This window comes from Clinocottus analis, unplaced genomic scaffold (assembly GCF_023055335.1).
Source record: "Clinocottus analis isolate CAN_PGR_092001 unplaced genomic scaffold, fCliAna1.0.p SCAF_2, whole genome shotgun sequence".
In the NCBI taxonomy this organism is placed as follows: Eukaryota; Metazoa; Chordata; class Actinopteri; order Perciformes; family Cottidae; genus Clinocottus; species Clinocottus analis.
In genome coordinates, this window is record NW_027175931.1 from 9,161,323 (window position 1) to 9,179,382 (window position 18,060).

The 18,060-nt window shown below is 40.8% G+C and overlaps 1 protein-coding gene across 5 annotated transcripts in view; it reads left to right on the forward strand.

Moving 5' to 3' along the window:
- The window catches only part of gria4a (glutamate receptor, ionotropic, AMPA 4a), a 95,898-nt gene that overhangs the window by 33,547 nt on the left and 44,291 nt on the right, over positions 1-18,060 (forward strand). For all 5 annotated transcript variants that reach the window (XM_068585596.1, XM_068585597.1, XM_068585598.1 and 2 more), the window contains exons 3-9: positions 4,288-4,527; positions 7,717-7,769; positions 8,012-8,143; positions 11,319-11,372; positions 12,469-12,627; positions 16,837-17,004; positions 17,862-17,966. In XM_068585596.1, coding sequence (XP_068441697.1) covers positions 4,288-4,527; positions 7,717-7,769; positions 8,012-8,143; positions 11,319-11,372; positions 12,469-12,627; positions 16,837-17,004; positions 17,862-17,966 — 911 coding nt within the window. The remainder of the gene's footprint in view (positions 1-4,287; positions 4,528-7,716; positions 7,770-8,011; positions 8,144-11,318; positions 11,373-12,468; positions 12,628-16,836; positions 17,005-17,861; positions 17,967-18,060) is intronic.

The following is an 18,060-nucleotide window of genomic DNA, read 5'->3' on the forward strand; positions in this document are numbered from 1 at the left end:
ACCGATACGATCTTCTGGAAATGGAATAACTATAAGACCCTAAAAACAACAACAACAACAACAACAGACTCTGATAGGGATAAGAGATGGTGATGGCAGGGATTTAATGACCACTAGCTACCTGAATGCTACTTACTTCCTCTCATACTTTCTGTGACTCTCCATGGCTAATCCCACATCCATCTTTCCGCACACAATATTTTCTTTGCTTTTTTCTGCACATCATACTTAGCCCTGTTTCAATATGTGAACTCATCACAAGTGTTAATATATTTTACACTTTGAACTCGTTGTGTCAATCTGGATTAAAGCTTTAGTCATTTGAGAAACTCCACTGCTTGCTGCAGGATGCTCCACTCTTTGCCTCTCTCTGTAAAAATAGCTCTCAAAAGCCATACAATGCGGAAACACAATAAAAACAAGAGCCAACTTTCCTGGAGGTTACTACGGTTAATGCCTTAAATATGAATTGTCAGTGTAAGGCAATGGGGAGAGAGGGGTGGTTACATTTCACTCCAATTATAAAGTTCATAAAAGCTTATTTGGCATTTACCTTGATTCACCCTCCAGGTACCAATGTGCTGCATTGAAGGTAGCCCCGGGCAGTGCTCGTAACAATATGCCTTATGGCTTTTAAACTTGTTTGTATTCCTCATTTACACAGGTGCTTCTTTTATCTTTGGCCTGTACCTGCAGGTAATGAGAGCTCACAGAATTTCTTGCGGTGTTTCTGTGGCTCTGGAGAATGTCTTTGCAACGGGAGAGTTATTCAGACTAATGGGCGAGAAGCAACTGCAGGCAGCATGAGGACCGAAAAAACAAAAGTTTTTTTTTATTGGAGGATGGGGGTGGATGCTTTTATGTGTTCAAAATGTGTAGAGGTGACTGTTTGTCATATGTGTTACCTTTTATATTATGTGCTGCGCAGAGGTAGTTAAATCAGTAGCTGATTTATCTTTGAGCATCTGTTCTTTCTGGCATGTGAAATACAAACAAGTGGCCAGTTAAGAGACAGAGGCACTATGCTGAGAGACGTGAGGAAAGAGGAAGGGAGGGGAGAAATATGAGAGACACTTGGGAAACAATACCAGAGTAAAGAGAGCTAAGAGTTTTGTTTGTACAATATTGTACTGATTTAACAACATATCTTTGTCCCTGTTATACAAATTGAACAGGATTTAATGTGATAAACAACAAATAAAGGGATTTGCCATGTATGCGCGCGATGGAGAAGTCTTTCTAAATGCACAAATTAAATTAATCAAAGAGAGGCAGGGAGAGCTGCCGAGGAAGACGCAACGATGCTGAGGCTTGAAGGGGGCGTTTTTAAAGAGATATACAGAGAGGTCCGCACAGAGAAAGAGCGAGGTTTGACAGACAGAGCGAGCAATTAACAACCTAAAAAGGACAGAAGAGTGTACAAACAAATAAATCTAACATATGGAGATGCTGAGAAAACAAGCGAGGGGGAGGCAAGAAGATGTAGAGGAAGTCCCAGGAGACCTATTGTGTCCGATGCTTTTACTGTGGTGATGATGCACCCTGCCGCTGGTCCCCTCCTCTCATTAAAGCTTTATGAAGCAAGCTTAGCACACATTTTATTACAATGACGCCACTGTCTGGCAGATTCCAGCCTTGCGGCGGGATGGCAGTGGTGGTGGTGCAGGGCATTGCAGCGAAACGAGCCCATGGAGACATACATCAGAAAGGAAACCATGGGAATAAGAAAGGATGAGAGAGTCAGAGAGGCAAAGCCAGCATCAGAAGGCATACATCGAAAATAAGGGAATAAGGGAGTGAGTAGGTGACTGATAGGAGAGAAGAAGAAAAACAGGGAAATACATAGTGGATGAATGAAGAATAAGACACAGAGACTTGTGTTATGTGCTCTGGGCCTCTGTGTGTTTGGTAACAGATGTCTTGGTGTTGTTTTAAAATAAAATGTTTTGGGATTAAGGCTATCAATATTCCCTTAAAACTGCATCTAGGCCAGCAGTTTCAGTCAAGTTTGAAAAGAAATCAATCTGATGGCATGGGAGGAGCACTCCACTCTGTTACCCGGTACGTCACTTCACATGTGCAGTGCCTTTGGTTTTGGTGTGCTTTGTTTGCTTTCCCCAAAAGCAGCTTATCCCAAAAACACAAATGAATTTAAAAGCACAGGAATGGCTTTGCCGTGCCACTGCTGTCAAAGAATATTAATTGTGTATGGCATTATGAATGAACGCCATGTATCTTGTTATGCATACATCTTACCAAACTTTCTCTGCTTGCTATTTGCTTTATTCCTTGTAATTTTGTTGTTATTTTGATTTTAAGTGCTCTATTCCGAGCACTTAATAATTAAGTCCTCTTCACTGATGTAGTGTAAACAACTTTGTTCATTCCAGGTACTGAATCGTAGAATATAGCACCTGTCATTTAGTAGTTAATCACAGACAAACTCGTCTTTTTGACCATCTCTCATGTGTATCAAAGAAAAGCTCGTAATACCATAAAAAAACGTCTTGTAAGACACTTATGTTTGCTAACTTTGAGGACATGACTCAGCTCGTACTGAATGACGCATGCTAGTATACGTAGTATGCTAGTTCTCTGAATTCAAGACATTTAGCTGCTGTCATAATCAGAGACTAAATCCCTGCCTTATCGCCTCCTGGGTGCAAGGGCCGCGGCTTTGTTTAATTGCCACAAGCCGAAGCGTCAAAGCTGCATCTTCCTCAGTATTTACCCCCAGTGAGGCTTATAGCTGATAATGGAATTACTCTGAGTCTCAGGAGGAGGGAGAGAGGAAGAAACAGAAAGGGAAGGCAGTCATGGAGGGAGAGAGGGAGAAGAGATGACAGAAAGTGGATGGTGGAGGCTGCAAGAAAGATGATGGATGTCATGTCTGCCTTTAAAACAGAAGAGAGGGTAAAAGGTATGCCATGGAATGATGCGCCAGGAGATTAAAAAGGGAGAAAAGGTTACAGAGTGATAGCTGGTTGATGCCAAAAGCAAAGTCTGCAGTCCTTCCTGTCTCACCATTTACTCCAGTGTGACGTATTGCAGGGTGGAGAGTGAATTATGACGCAGGGTAGAGTCACGCTCAAAACATGCCCGCCTGAAAGAATCCAGCTGAAAGGATGAATGGGTCTTAGAAGAGAGAAAGGAGGGGATGAAATAAGCGGATGAAAGAAAGAGAAACATTAAAGAGTATAAAAAGAAAAATGAGTTGACATACTTTCAGTCACTTCTCTCGCTGAGTCCTTAGAAAGGGAAGCACGTGTCTGTGTGCACATTTCACTTGATTTGTCAGAATATGCAGGACTCTCCGACTGACACGGACAAGAGCTTTTTTTTCCATGTGCGCAAACACAGTTTTGGTCGAGCCACATTGATGAACGATAAACCCCTAGCGGAGGAGAGATTTTTGTGGAAACGAGATAGCGGAGGACGTCAATGCTTTTCACTCTCCTCTCTTTCATGGTTGAAAGCTTCAGGGTGTTTGAAGAATGAGTTGCAGTGTTGTAGTGGAAAATTACTTCACATCAGAAGTGAGCTTGCGGCTCGGTCAAGGGTTTTGTATCTCTGTGTTTGTGTGTGTGTGTGTGTGTGTGTGTATGCGTGTGCATGCATAGATGTTACGCTGTAAGCTTCGAGCAGGTTGGTCTAATTTAACTGTAATTTCCTTAACAACAAGGCATGCCAGTTTTGGCTCATGGGAATGATTTTGTGAGTCCGAACATTTTGAAGTTGCTTGCTCTGCTTATTTAGGGTGTTTTGGTCTCCACCCATGTACGTGTATGTGTGTGCTTATATGTTAGGATAACATGTAAATGTGTACGATGAACAGTGTGGCAGAGAGAGATTCTGCTTTAAGTGGCAGGAGTCTGTCTCAGATTATTATGGATAAAATACTCAATAAGACCTCTGTAAAACTGATTGACGCGCATGAAGCCTCGTCTCTATTTCATGAGACCTTAGACTTTACACCAGTCACATGTATGTCACTGACACCACTGAAAGAGCGCTTTTTGTGAGTCTAATTAGGTGACAGAAGCCGAGACTGCCACTTATTAAAATGGTTGACATGTTTAAAAAAAAAAAGCCACACTGTGGATTTAATAAAGGAACATGTCTCTTTCTCCTTTCCACCTTCTTGTTTCCTCTTTTTCTACTCAGTTCACTTCCGACGCTCTCAACTCTGTATTTGTGTTTTCTAATTTTTCTCCCCTTGTTTTCCTTCTTTCATCTGGATTCCTCCCCAAAACCTCTCCCTTTCCTTCAATTCCCTCCTCACATCAGTTTGTTCTCAGTATTCAAGGGGGGTCTTCGCCATCTTTGGCCTTTACGACAAGCGCTCAGTGAACACGCTGACGTCGTTCTGTGGAGCCCTGCACATCAGCCTTGTGACGCCCAGCTTCCCCCCCGAAGGAGAGGGCCAGTTCACCCTGCAGCTCCGGCCGTCCATCAGAGGGGCTTTGCTGTCACTGTTGGACCACTATGACTGGAGCCGATTTGTCTTCCTCTACGACACTGACAGAGGTGAATGCACAATGACAAATGCATTAACACGTTATATAGAGAGTTGCTGTTTCAAGATTTAAAAAAAAAAAAAAGTCTCACAATTGGATAACCGTATACTTTTTTTTAAAAACAAAATAACGTTTATGCTTTTAAATGGGTTTCCATGTATGAACAACTCGCTGGTATTGTGGGACCTTGACGTTGCTTGTTGCTTTAAAAAGATAAGATAAAATCTAAAATAAGCCAGAGGGTAATTTCAGATGCTAGTGTATAAAATAAGAATAGAAATAAAATGTTAATTGTTTTAGAAGAGCCAATAAACTCAAAACTACAAGGCAAGCAATATACATGATAGTACCCACAATGACTGTTGTACTTAAACTAATAGTGAATTACTGTCTCAAGTGAGGGGGTGAAAAATTCAACGTAGAAAACACATTTGCCGTTATTGGGCTCGGGATTGATTGAGGAAATTGCGAGGCTATGTGAGTAAACGTTTACAATATGTTCCCGTTTGTAAATCCACCAGTGGCGTTCCAAATGCTGCAGTACATTCACATTTCTTTGTCAGGTGACTTCCCCTCTCATGTGTTTTCTTCTCCATTTTCCAACTGTCAGAGAGAGATTTGGGGGAAAAATATGTAAAAAGGCCTGTAATTCAGCAGTATATGACGCCGCAGCTGAATTCATAAACTCCGATAATTTTGGCATGAAGAATTATTTGTTAGTTTGGGCACAGTTTGGAACGGCATCAAGAGCAATATTATAATATCATGAAGTGATAAGAATCTTTTTAAAGGTCTATTTGCCTGGGATTCTTTTTGCTTTAATTTAACTCCCAGTTACTGGGCTGTGCTACTGGACCGGCACTTTCCTGATGAAAGTATACAGCTGCAGAAACACGGCTATAATTCAGCACATTTCAGCCAGAAACTATAGCGCCTGGCCTCAACTCTTGCAGCGTTCACCTGCGTTCAATTTAAACACCCATCATGCAGTGCACGTAAATTAGTGGAGCAGCCACAGCTGAGGCCCACGGCCCCTAACCACTGTCATGAAAATGCTTGGCACGTTCTCTCTTTCTCTTTTTCTCTCTCTCTCTCTCTCTTTCTCTCCCTCTCTCTCACGCTCACACGCACACACGCACACACACGCACACACACACACACACACACACACACACACACACACACACACACACACACACACACACACACACATACAAGACCCTGCCACAGGGAGAAACGCAGGTCAAACATGATGCAGACTCCCCAGACCATGGTGTAGTGGCATGTTAAGGGGAATCTGTGAACTGCAGTGTGTGTGTGTGTGTGTGTGTGTGTGTGTGTGTGTGTGTGTGTGTGTGTGTGTGTGTGTGTGTGTGTGTGTGTGTGTGTGTGTAATCGTGTAGTTGTGTGGGCTCTGTCTGTGCCTCTGCCAGCTTCCCTCTGGTCCAGGTTGTCTGGGTTAGTACCCAGGGGGAGCGGAAGGAGAAAGAGGAGGGACAAAGGGGAGCAGGAGGGACAGGTTAGGTGAGTCAAGCTGCCAAAAAGAGACAACATAGGAAAGACAGGTGTGAGAAGAGGGAGGAGGGGACAAACAATGTGACAGAGGAAGAGACAGGAAGAGGAGAAAGCGGAGGAGGCAGTGGAGGGAGGCAGGGCGGAGATTACTGAAAGGGCAAAAAAGAGAAGTAAGAGGACAGCCAGGATGGCAAGCCTCTGGGGATATACAGTAACACATAACAGGAAGAGGGGTTGAAAATTGAGAGGAAGGAGGGAGAAATGGAGCGGAGGATGGATGCTTAGAGTTTGGGCTTGACTTGGCCGAGGCAGGGCCCTTCATTATAGGCTCCCATCAGGCCGTGCTGCTGGTAATGTGCTGGAAAATGGGCAGTAACGCTGCGATCTGTTTTATGCTCCCTGCCCCGCAGACAGCCTGCTGACACACACTCACACACACAGACAGATGTCCACAATCTTGCACACAAGCTTACAAAGACAAATTCAGACACACACAAATTCCCTACAGCAGATTAATGTTTTTACAACCACGCAGGAATCAGATTGATATGAATTCAACGACACAAGCGAAATACAAACACATTAACAACTCACAGACAAGCGCAACCCTGAACACAAACATTAATTTAGGGCACATAATAATTTAATTAGAATATCACTTGTATGGAAGAAAGATCTCACACCACATAAAAATATGCAGCATTTTTCACACATACACATTGTGATTACTGAGGCTTTAGATGTTTGTTTGTTTTCTTTTCAACACAAGTTTAAAGAAAACAGGGTAACAGCACCGCGGTGTGTGTGTGTGTCAGTCATTTTGTGTTGTGTCCATGTGTGTCTTATATTGTAATTACTGTACTGAGTTTTCAGTCATCATTGTTATCTGCACACTTGTTATGACCCATCTAGACAGCTGTTCTATGTAAAACACCTTGATTCATTATCGCTTGTGTTTTCACCTGCTGCTCATGGGATTATATTAACTTTGGAACTCATCTGATATCACATCGAGAGGCATATTCAGCCTTTTCAAAGGTGTACTCTGTTGTGTGGGAAAAGATCTTTCCTTTCTTTGATTTGTTCCAGGCTGTCCAATGTATGAAATAATTGAAGTGGCAGCGTGTTCTCTGATGCGTTTCTTTTGAATAAAAGTTCAGAACTTAACAAGAGGCAGCGAGAAGTTTAATGTCAATGACATGCCACTTGCAACACGATTGTTTTTGACCCTTTGTCCTGATCATAAGAGAACCGTTGCCCAGGGTGTTTAACCCCCACTATTGAAGATTAAAAGCAACAGTTTAAAGCAAAGGTTTGTTATCTCTAGAAACTCTTAAGAGTGCGCGAGATTTTAAGGAGGATCTAACCGAAAAACCAAGCCCGGTTTGCTTAATCTTTTCCAACAAAACCAGCACGAACCCCAGAAGTAAATGTTGTCAAGTCGCAACACTAATAGTTGCCCGTCCCTTTAGACTTCCCTGCAGAGCTATTTCCCCAAAATGACTGTGATTGATGTCAGGATTACATCACAGAACAGTTTTGAGGAAGATTACCTCCCTTAACTTTCAGTTTTAAAAAAAGTAAGAAAAACATAATTACTCCACATCCCCATTTCGACTTCTATCTTAAGCTTTAATCCTCTATCTCTCTCTCTCTTTTCCTTCCCCTACTCTCTGTTGTCTAGGTTATGCAATACTGCAGGCAATTATGGAGAGAGCGGGCGAAAACGGATGGCAGGTTAGCATGCACAAACACATACTTCCCTGGAAAAACAAAAATCACTCGCACCAACAATTTCATGCAACATGCATACAGTGCTGCGTAATATTCACAATCACTAATTCACATAGCTGAACCAATGTTTGTGTTGTTAATTCTTCAAACGCAATTGTCAATTTGCTTCTGGTTTGTATGCATGACCTTATCCCGACATGATGTTTGTATGCGTATACACCTTTCCCGTGTACATTTTAACCCAGGTGAGTGCTATCTGTGTGGAGAGCTTCAATGAGGCAGCATACCGCCAACTCTTAGAAGAACTCGACCGACGTCAGGAGAGAAAATATGTTATTGACCTGGAGCCTGAAAGATTACAGAGCATCCTGGAACAGGTAATGTGTTTCTCCACTAAATCGGCCATTTGTATGTTCTAACTTTTCAAATTTAAACTTACTTTGATTATCTTTTCTTCAGCACTGCATCAATGTAATGGTCAATTACTTTTCAATGTAATAATCAAACTCAGACCATTTTTTTCTACATGCTTTTTTGGCTTTTTTTCATGAAGTAACAGGGTTTTTTAGCATTACACAAGTACATACATGGAGTGAAATGACAACAAACTTTCTTCAAAATACAACAACCACAACGTCTCAGAGATAATTTAGGGAACAGGACTGCGTGTTGGGATTGATGTCATACAATACAATCACAAACACAGAACCTTTTACCTGCCCCTGACCTTCAGGACACTCAAATGGTATTTCATCCTGATCAAGACTTGTATTGCCCCAAATGTTTAGAGGTGGAATGTGTTAGTCCCCAAAGCAGGGGGACATAACCCAAAATATATATTTGGACTAGCATAAGATTCATTTTATAATAACAAACTCTATTTTTATATCTAAATTGTAAAACATGTATCTTTTAATTGCAATCAGGACCGAGTGCGGGACACTTTTATTGAAAGTAATTGTAATGCTTATCATGTTTTGTAAATTGAATCAGTAGGATGGAAATTTTATTAAAAAAAAGTTGATTAATTAATAGTTAACTTACAATTGAACAGTAAATTAAACTTTTTAGATGCCAGAGAGTTGTTTTATATGGGTATTTATGTATTGCTGTCAGGGACATAGTGCATTACTAAACACCACAGTCCATAGCTACAGTACAAGATAAAAACAAGTCACTATTAGTTGACTGCAGGCACAAGATGATATTTGACACTGATCTGGAACCTGAACGACCCTGCAGCGTTTTAGATCATGAGATATGGCTTTAATGGAGGCCGCACTGTAGTTTTATGTGGTACTGTTACTATCACTGAGATTAGTACAGACAGGCCAGAGATGATATCACTGACCTGGATTTAACAGCCCTTAACACTTAATAATAAGGTACCAACACATCACAATGATACAGAATTACTCCCTTAAACCACAGACAACAGAGTTACGTCGCTTTTTTTTTTGCAAGTAATTAAAACCAGAACCTTTTTAACAATTCAAAAGAAAAGATATTATATTCCCAATTATAGTATCCCATATTGTTTGTTCTCATTGTGTTACTGCTGTCTTTCTTTGTCACTCAGCTTGTTGCAACAAACCTATTTTTTCTTTCTGACATCTGGAGTGAAAACAAGATTAGATTTTTTCACCGAAGTTCATAATGTGGAGGAAAAAAAGAGACTTCCCCAAACACACCATACTGTCCACATGGATACAGATTTTGAAAAGAAACACACACACACACACACACACACACACACACACACGTATAATGTCACACACTCTGACACCTTTCACTTCTCCATGTTCATTATATCATCTTTCTTGCTTGATGGTTGAGCTGTGGCAGGTGGCGCAGTGTGTGGGTGTGTGTGTGTGCGTTTGCGTGTCTGTGTTTGTGTGTGCGCGCGTGTGCTCTTTGACTCTGGTTTCAGTGTCATCATATCGCATCACATCTGATCCTGTCTACCCTCCCGCTCGCCCACACGCACGCATGCACACGCACACGCACACACACACACACACACACACACACACACACACACATGAACATTTATCTATAAAAATACAAACCAGCACATAATACAAGCAAACATACACACTAGCTATTAAATGCATTATCATACAACTACACACACACACACACACACACATGCACACACGCACACATACACACACACTCACACACACACGCACATACACACACACACACACACACACACACACAAACATACACTAGTAGCAGCATCACAGACAGAAAAACAGCAAGTCAGTTCCTTAATTGGCTTCTGTGGCGAGTGAACAGACAGACGGAGAGACTCACACTAACATACACACACAAGTATATACAGAGACAGGCATACAGACACAAACACACACTCCCGACACAGTGGGCTCTGTGGTGCTGAAGTTGGCAGGCATCCCTGCTCTGAGACAGAGACTGCTCTGTTTGACTGCCCCTGCCAGCTGCAATCTGTGAGTGTGTGTGTGTGTGTGTGTGTGTGTGTGTGTGTGTGTGTGTGTGTGTGTGTGTGTGTGTGTACGTGTGTGTGCATCTGTATGTGTCACTACCTAGCTGTTGATATGTGTGGGTGACAAAAATAGAAGGGAAAAAATGTGAGCCATTTATTAGTTAAGTTTCGGCACCATGTTTATATGAGGATGCTTATTCCTCTTTTGTTGAATATCTTACATTGTGTGATATTTCCCTCCATCTCGCTGTGCAGATGTAACAATAACAAAAACAGTTTGCATTGTTGAGCAGAATGACACTTTCAACCCCACCACTGTACCAAACTGCCAGCTATTTAATCTCACACGGCCACACCAGGCCAACAATCAGTAGTCATTTCTGTTCAATTGCAACATGCATTGATACCGTAGACTATGTTTTGTGGTATTAGTTGCCTGACTTTTTCAGGCTTCATTGATGAAAAAGTCAATGTTGTAGGGAAAGCTGAACATTGACGATGTGTTTTTTGTATGTGCATACAGCACACGCAAAAAACACAATTTAAGTGCGGACATACAATTCACATTTATACATTTATCTGCTAAGAAATGTGAACATACTGCAATTATTTTTCAAAAAGGTTGGCTCTTGTGGTGATGAGTGGATTCAGTCACCTTTCATCAAAGTTATTACCAAAGACAAGTAAAGTTGTCCTTCTTATAGGATGCATCGTTAAAGCTGACATGTTCACAGATAACACATTGCTGAAGCTAAACATCCCAAGAGGCTGAGACAGCATGGTACCAAGGACAAGTGCAGTCCTCACACGCTCACCACTCCCTCTGCTTTTAATCAGTACGAGAATTTAACCACAGCCACAGATGGTAGGGAGTCTCCTTGATCGGTAGTATGACTCCCCTGCCCTTCTCTCTAAAACTTGATTAAACCAACATTATGTTCTCTTGCTAGTTCATTCAATGGCTTGTAAGTTAATTGAGAATCCTACAGTACGCCCCCTGGTCTGCCTCACCACATGCATTGTCAATAGATAGCATTGATGTATTGTTTCTCTCTCTCTCTTTCTCTCTGTTTTTTTCCTTCCAGGCTGTAAGTGTGGGGAAACATGTAAAAGGTTACCATTACATCATGGCAAACCTGGTAAGAACTCGTAATGGCATTTTATGCGTTTCATCTGTCTTATATTGCTAAATGTTTTGTAGAATGCTGATGTGGTGTCTTGTGTTGTTAGACTACAAGAGGAACATTCATTTGATTTAAGATAAGTTGGCAAACAGACACAACCGTTATCAAAACGTGTTCTTGAAAATGTTTAATCACCCATGACACATAATCACTGTTTCAATAGGTGACATGTTTAATTAACCCTCACTTTGACATTCAGTTTATTCAAAGTTATTAGCAGAAAAACACACCACATTTGCCGAGTTTCGCAATGATCTTTACAAATTCCTACCAAGGTGTCGTTTTTATCTTTTACTTCAGAATTAATACATTTGTCTTTCCCTTAACAAAGTCAGAGCTGCAGGTGGCTGCCAGGACTCGCATCAGTAAATGAAGTATTGCTTCAACCGTAATCCCTGAAATCTATTCCACAGCAGTTCTCTCTGGGAGGGTGAAAAAGGGTCCAGTGAGCTCAGGTCAAGTTAGATAGGCTTTTAGCAATTAGCATCCATCAACCCGGGATAACCCTCACATGCTTTTTTACACTCTACATTTGTCTTTGGTCTGTTCCCAAATGGATCCCTCTCCACGACCACTTTACTTTGAAGTGTCACTGTGAATGAAGTCACACTCACAGCAGCAGAAGCCACTCCATAATAAATAGATACAAATAATCAGATGAACTGATGGAGAATGTGGAGTATGATTTGTCAGCAAAGGTCACTGCACTGTGTCGGAGGAGTTTGTCGTCCTTTTACACTAGTGTGAAAAATACTTAGGGGCAATAGGGCGGGTGGGCGCTGCCTCCTACCTGGCAATCCAGTGTTACACAGTGCTGAAGTCTTACACAGACTCACATGAAGTCAACAATAGTTCATGGTTGCAAGCCATGACAATCAGACTGCTGGACATGATGAGATGTAAGGGACAGTGAACCACAGCATTTTGCTGGTGAGGCTATGAGAGGGTCAATCAAGTAGTTTTGGACCCCCCTGAGACACCCTGTAGTCTGCACACCTGCCTTGTCCATTATTTCACTTTGTCTTTCCATATCTCTTTTTTTCTCTCTCAGGGATTTAAGGACATATCTCTGGAGCGTTTCATGCATGGCGGAGCCAATGTGACTGGTTTCCAGCTGGTGGACTTCAGCAGGCCGATTGTTATTAAACTGATGCAGCGTTGGAACAAACTGGATCAGAGAGAGTACCCTGGATCTGAAAGCCCACCTAAGGTGATAACAGGGTCCTGTCCAATCCTTAAATATAAGGATTGGAAAGAGATTCCCCAACTCTGACAAATATCATTTGAAATAGTTGCAATAGTGGGTTTTGTTGTGAAAATGTCCTTATTCTATCTTGTTTACTTTATTCACAAAACAAAACTGCAGGACATCCCTTTAGTTCAGACATTTAGCTGGAGGTATTTTTCACTATAACACATTGTCAGTACATCTACATATACATCAGAAATATTTTTACAGCTCACACAAATCTTTGTAGTGCACACATACATACACAAGCATACATTTAGTGACGGTGGCATTGGTGTGAAAATTGCTCTTTTTACCTTAAATTTCACTGTTGCATTGAAACCATTCAGAGTGTAATTTAGTGCATTTGGTATAGCTTCTAAGCCATTCAGAGTGTGACTTCAGGATGTCAGAAAGGTGACTTGGCTGATCCTACTATGATTGAATGCATGAATGCTTCTATGATTATATAATTCACTGTCAAGGTTAATGTTCAGACTTCTTTCGCATGTCTGCCATGCATGATATTTCCTCATTAAATCTCAGTCAACTTCACGTTATCTTTCTCATTTTTTCCTTGATTTTCCCTCACCTTGTCTGAGCTTCTGTATCAAAATGCATTTGTATTGGAAATGTATCTCATTCTCATATTATATATATCCCTTCTCCTCTCCATTCACTGTTTCTCTCTCTAACCATGTCTCTTTTTCGATGAAATGAGTGTGCTGCTAGTCTCTCTCACTCCCCTTCACACACAAATGGAGTTGATCAGAGGAGAGAAAGGTGACGTGATGATAACTTGTCGGTCCTGGTTACAAACTGGCTTGCTTGTGAACAATACGCTAACATTCTGACGGGCATGTGTTTTCAGCTCAGACCAAAGGATATTTGGTTGAAACAGATTGGTCGTGCCGCTGAGCCCTCGTTGTTCTCTGGAAGTAATGTCCTGTTGCTCTGGTGCATTTAATGTGAAGTGAGCATACGCAGGACTCAGTTAAAATGCTGCATTGCTTGCAAGCGGTCATATGGTTGCTTCAAGAGGCAATTTGGCTCTGATTGATTTGTCGGGCAGTTAACACCTCAATTATAATTAAAACCCCAAACATTTGCTCACAGTGTTATTGATCGCTATTTTGAAAGAAGGGAATAACAAGCGAATCTACTTTAAAAGTCTTTTTTTTTTTTTACTTGTTGTGTTGCTGTCCTAATTCATGCCAATGTGAAGGTGAATTTATTTAGATTTTTCTAAAAGTAACTGATGAATATTTGGAAAAGCTTCTGATAGATATTTTAAGAATGGAATTTGATGTGGTGGTATGTCCCTGACTCATCCGCCTTCCCCAAAGCAGTTGAATTAGACACACGTAGACACGTGTCTTTTGACCGAGTACTGACACACAGCACATTGTGTTTGATTTGTGCCGATATTAACTGGAAATATTACCACCTCCATATTAAAAAGACATCATGTTGCAGCTATCTGTCCCTTCCTCTTTGGCTCACGCACGCATGCAGTCACTCTTAGAGGACACGCACACAATGTTGTAACTTTATGTTGATGGCCTTGTTCTTTCATTATTGGATTGTCATTTTTCACCCAGGGACCAATGTCAACTGTCTAATCATTGCTCTTAGATTTACCTGATGAATTTTCCTTAGTGGATGTTAGCTGCATCAATCGACTTGTCGACACACCAGCTGGTTTGTTATTAGGATTTAACTTACTGTAAATGTTTGTATCAAATGCACACAGTAAACATGCTTACATATACAACATATAGGTAAACACAACCGCAAGTGTTCTCATCTTTCAGAGTTTTGTGAACATATTTGACTCGGTGCATTCAGAGGTTCTCTTCCTAAAATGTAATTTTACCTCTGAAATTTCAAACAAATAAAAATCCATTTTAATGATTTAACACAATAACACAAATCCAGATACCTCAAGTGGCAACAGATGCTACCAAACTGCTCCAGGCTAATTGGTGCGGTGTAAAAACTGAGCTTGGTTAGCCTTGGGCCAACTCGTAGCCTCAGGCCAAGTAGTCTAATAACGTGCCGTGTGAAAAGCACTATGGATACATGTACCTTTCATACTGAAGAATAGAGTTTGAGCTAACTACTTTTAGCCATCAATCAAATTCTCATAGCCCAGTGATTACTAGCTGCTCGGTCTTTAAATGAGCTCAAGTACACCTGGAATTTTGTTGAAGAATGTTATAATTGTTCAGTGATATCTCAATATTATTTTAATGAGCATTATTGTAGCTTCTGTGTGAACGATGCAGTGGGTGGAGCTGGTTGTCCTTTTCCAACAAGTTGGTGGTTTGGAGCAGATTTGTTGAAATGTCTTTAAGGGAGACACTGAACCTTAAGATGCTCCACTGCTCCTCAGTGCTGAGGATGGGTTGTTGTAGAAGTCAAATGTAGCAGACGGCTATTTGAGAATGCTTGTTTAGTTTTTTCTATTTCGTCTTGGTAAACCTGAACTTGGAGGTTTTACACATTTTTTCCAGACTTAGAAGTTGTTTTTTTTTAAACAATACTGTTTTGAATGTGTCCCAAAGGTGTTTCTGTCTCACTTGTGAGAGAAACAAAAAAAAAAGAGAACGCTAGCTGGCTGAGTTTTGTTGTTATTTCCCTCCTTGGTTTGGAGTCTATCGTCATCATATGTCAGTTGAACGCCTAAAGGCTTCTTTAGTTTCAAAGGGGAGAGATGAAAGGAGGATGACATGGTTGTGCAGCCTCCCGTGCCTTGTGGGATGCAAATCAAGGGATGTTAGTAAGAGAATAAACTACCTGCAGAGGCTTGGAGAGCATCGGCTGAAGCTCTCAAGCTGACGTCCCTCTTTCCTCCCATCTTCGTCTCCCCACTCCGCCGCGCTGTGAAGGCAGCCCGCTGTGTGTTTGACTGCCTCTGTCTGAGTGGCGCTGTGTGCGCCTGTGTTTTGGCTGGGTGGGTTTGTTGCTGCTGGGTGTGTGGTGATGTCCTCTGCTGTGCGTTACCTAAAATGAATTTGTCAAACAATCTGTCAAAATCTCCACCACTTTCAAGAGTTCCATCAGAGAAGAGATAATAGTGTCTCTTACTCTTTTCACCTTTCCTTATTCACTGAAACGTTTCCTTTAAATCATTCTGTTTTTGTAATTTACTCCAGCTCACTTCTTAAGGGCGTATTTTAGAATACAATGAAACCACAAACATAAATCGTGGGAACCTCCAAGAGAATTTCCTAACAAAATGGATTTTAACTATCAGATTAATAATATTATGTAATGACATTTTAAATCATTACAATGGCCCATTGACTGTATTTGAAAACTATCAGCCTGTCTAAAACAGGCACATTTAAAGTGACATTACTTTCACAGCGACATTATATTTACAGTGGTGCTGATTAATGTGCACTAATGTTAATTGTGTTAAAGTTGTCGCGATAGACCCAGGTCAGCATGTTTGCATGGTGGAAAGGTTGGTGATATGGATTTAACATGGTCTGATGCAGTGATACTGTTGTTGTCTTGGATCAGTTTTCATTTTAGGAATGAATCACATAGGCCAACATTAGTGCATTTCACTTTGTGAATCATAGAAAGCAGCCACTCAAACACTGTATGTTGTGTATCTAAACTCATAGAGTTCATCACTGAAACACAAAAAAAAAATGTTATGCAGCTGAACATCAGAAATACATTGAAGTGATTGGACTGGAATATTGGATTGTTATTGTATTGCTTTATAGGCCCACTTTATCACCTACTAGCAACATTCTGATCGCATTAGTGGTAAAAGCTAAATCTAAAGTAAATGTTTTATGATCTTGTCGAAATCATAAATGTGTGTAAAAACAAACCGGGCCAATATTCATGATTTTGTCATTTATAGAATTTATGAATGTTGTCTAAAACTCTAGAAACAACAGAAACACTAAGTACTGAAGTTCAGTCTTTAATTTTAACTTCTATGTCGGTCCACATCAGCTTTTTTTGTTTAAAAAAATAACCTCTTGGACATTTCTTAGCCCTAGATTCAGGATCTCATTACGTTTGTTCCAAAAAACATTTTAATGCTCGAGAATCAACTGTACGAGGTATTGTAAGAGGGTATTGATCTGCAAAGCAATTTATTCGTTTAAAACTTGCTACAATGTTAACATCTATCTTCTCTTCCGTTTGTCTTCCATCCTTCAGTATACCTCATCTCTAACGTATGATGGCGTCCTTGTGATGTCCGAGGCCTTCCGCACCCTTCGCCGTCAGAAAATTGATATCAGTCGCCGTGGCAACGCCGGTGACTGCCTGGCCAATCCAGCGGCTCCCTGGAATCAAGGGATAGATATGGAGCGTGCCCTCAAACAGGTTGGCACACGTTGGATGTTGGACAGTTTAGTGTAGGCAGGTTGCAAAACGCTTAGATGTTCACAAACATGCACAAAAGCCAAAGAAATCCATGCTGACATGTATGTGTTTTAAATCATCTTTGGGACTTTGATGGATTACCTGTCAGAATCCACACACAATTAACACACAAACTTGAACTGCTATTCTTGTGGGGACATTGTAATGACCTCCATTCACTCAGGTAACCTCACATTGATGAGAAGCACTATTGAGTATGTGTCACCTTACCCTCACCTTAACCCAGTACTAATTCTACCCTTAAATTGAAAATCAAGTCTTCACTCTAAAATACTTGTTAACCTTGTCGGAACATAATTTTTGTTATCAGACTGTTCCTATTATTTTTGGAGGGAAAAAAATCTTTGACGAAACAAATGATTAAGTTAGAATACTTAAATATTTCATAAAATCAAACCTCCTTTTGGAAACTACTCATGGTCACCATGTTTTCAGCGATCACCATTCGATAAGTAACTCTCGATATTGCAGTTTTCATTTTTAGTGGGGCTGTGCTCCATTCCCACACTGGGTTCAGTTTGCCAAGCTAAGCACAAGGGATGGACAGGAAATTATGCATGCATACAATCCAGCGTTGTAATATTTTCTCATAGATATGAACCTTACTGCTTGCTATTAGTGTTTGGCTGCACTATACATGGATGTTGCTCAAGGAGTTTGTTCTGCCCTCAGAATGTTACAACCAGTAACTACGGCTGTTTCCAAATCGCCTAGACTCAAATCTTAAGGATTATAACTTTAACTGTTCTGTTTTTATTTCTCTCCCGTCCTTACTATCATTGTTGTTATGAATACAGGTGCGTATTCAGGGCCTGACTGGAAACATTCAGTTTGATCACTACGGTCGGAGGGTCAACTACACCATGGATGTGTTTGAATTAAAGAACAACGGACCACGCAAGGTAGGCTGTCCTCATGGCTGAAACAATAATATAAACAACACTTTGATCACACACATATATATATATATATATATATATATATATATATATATAT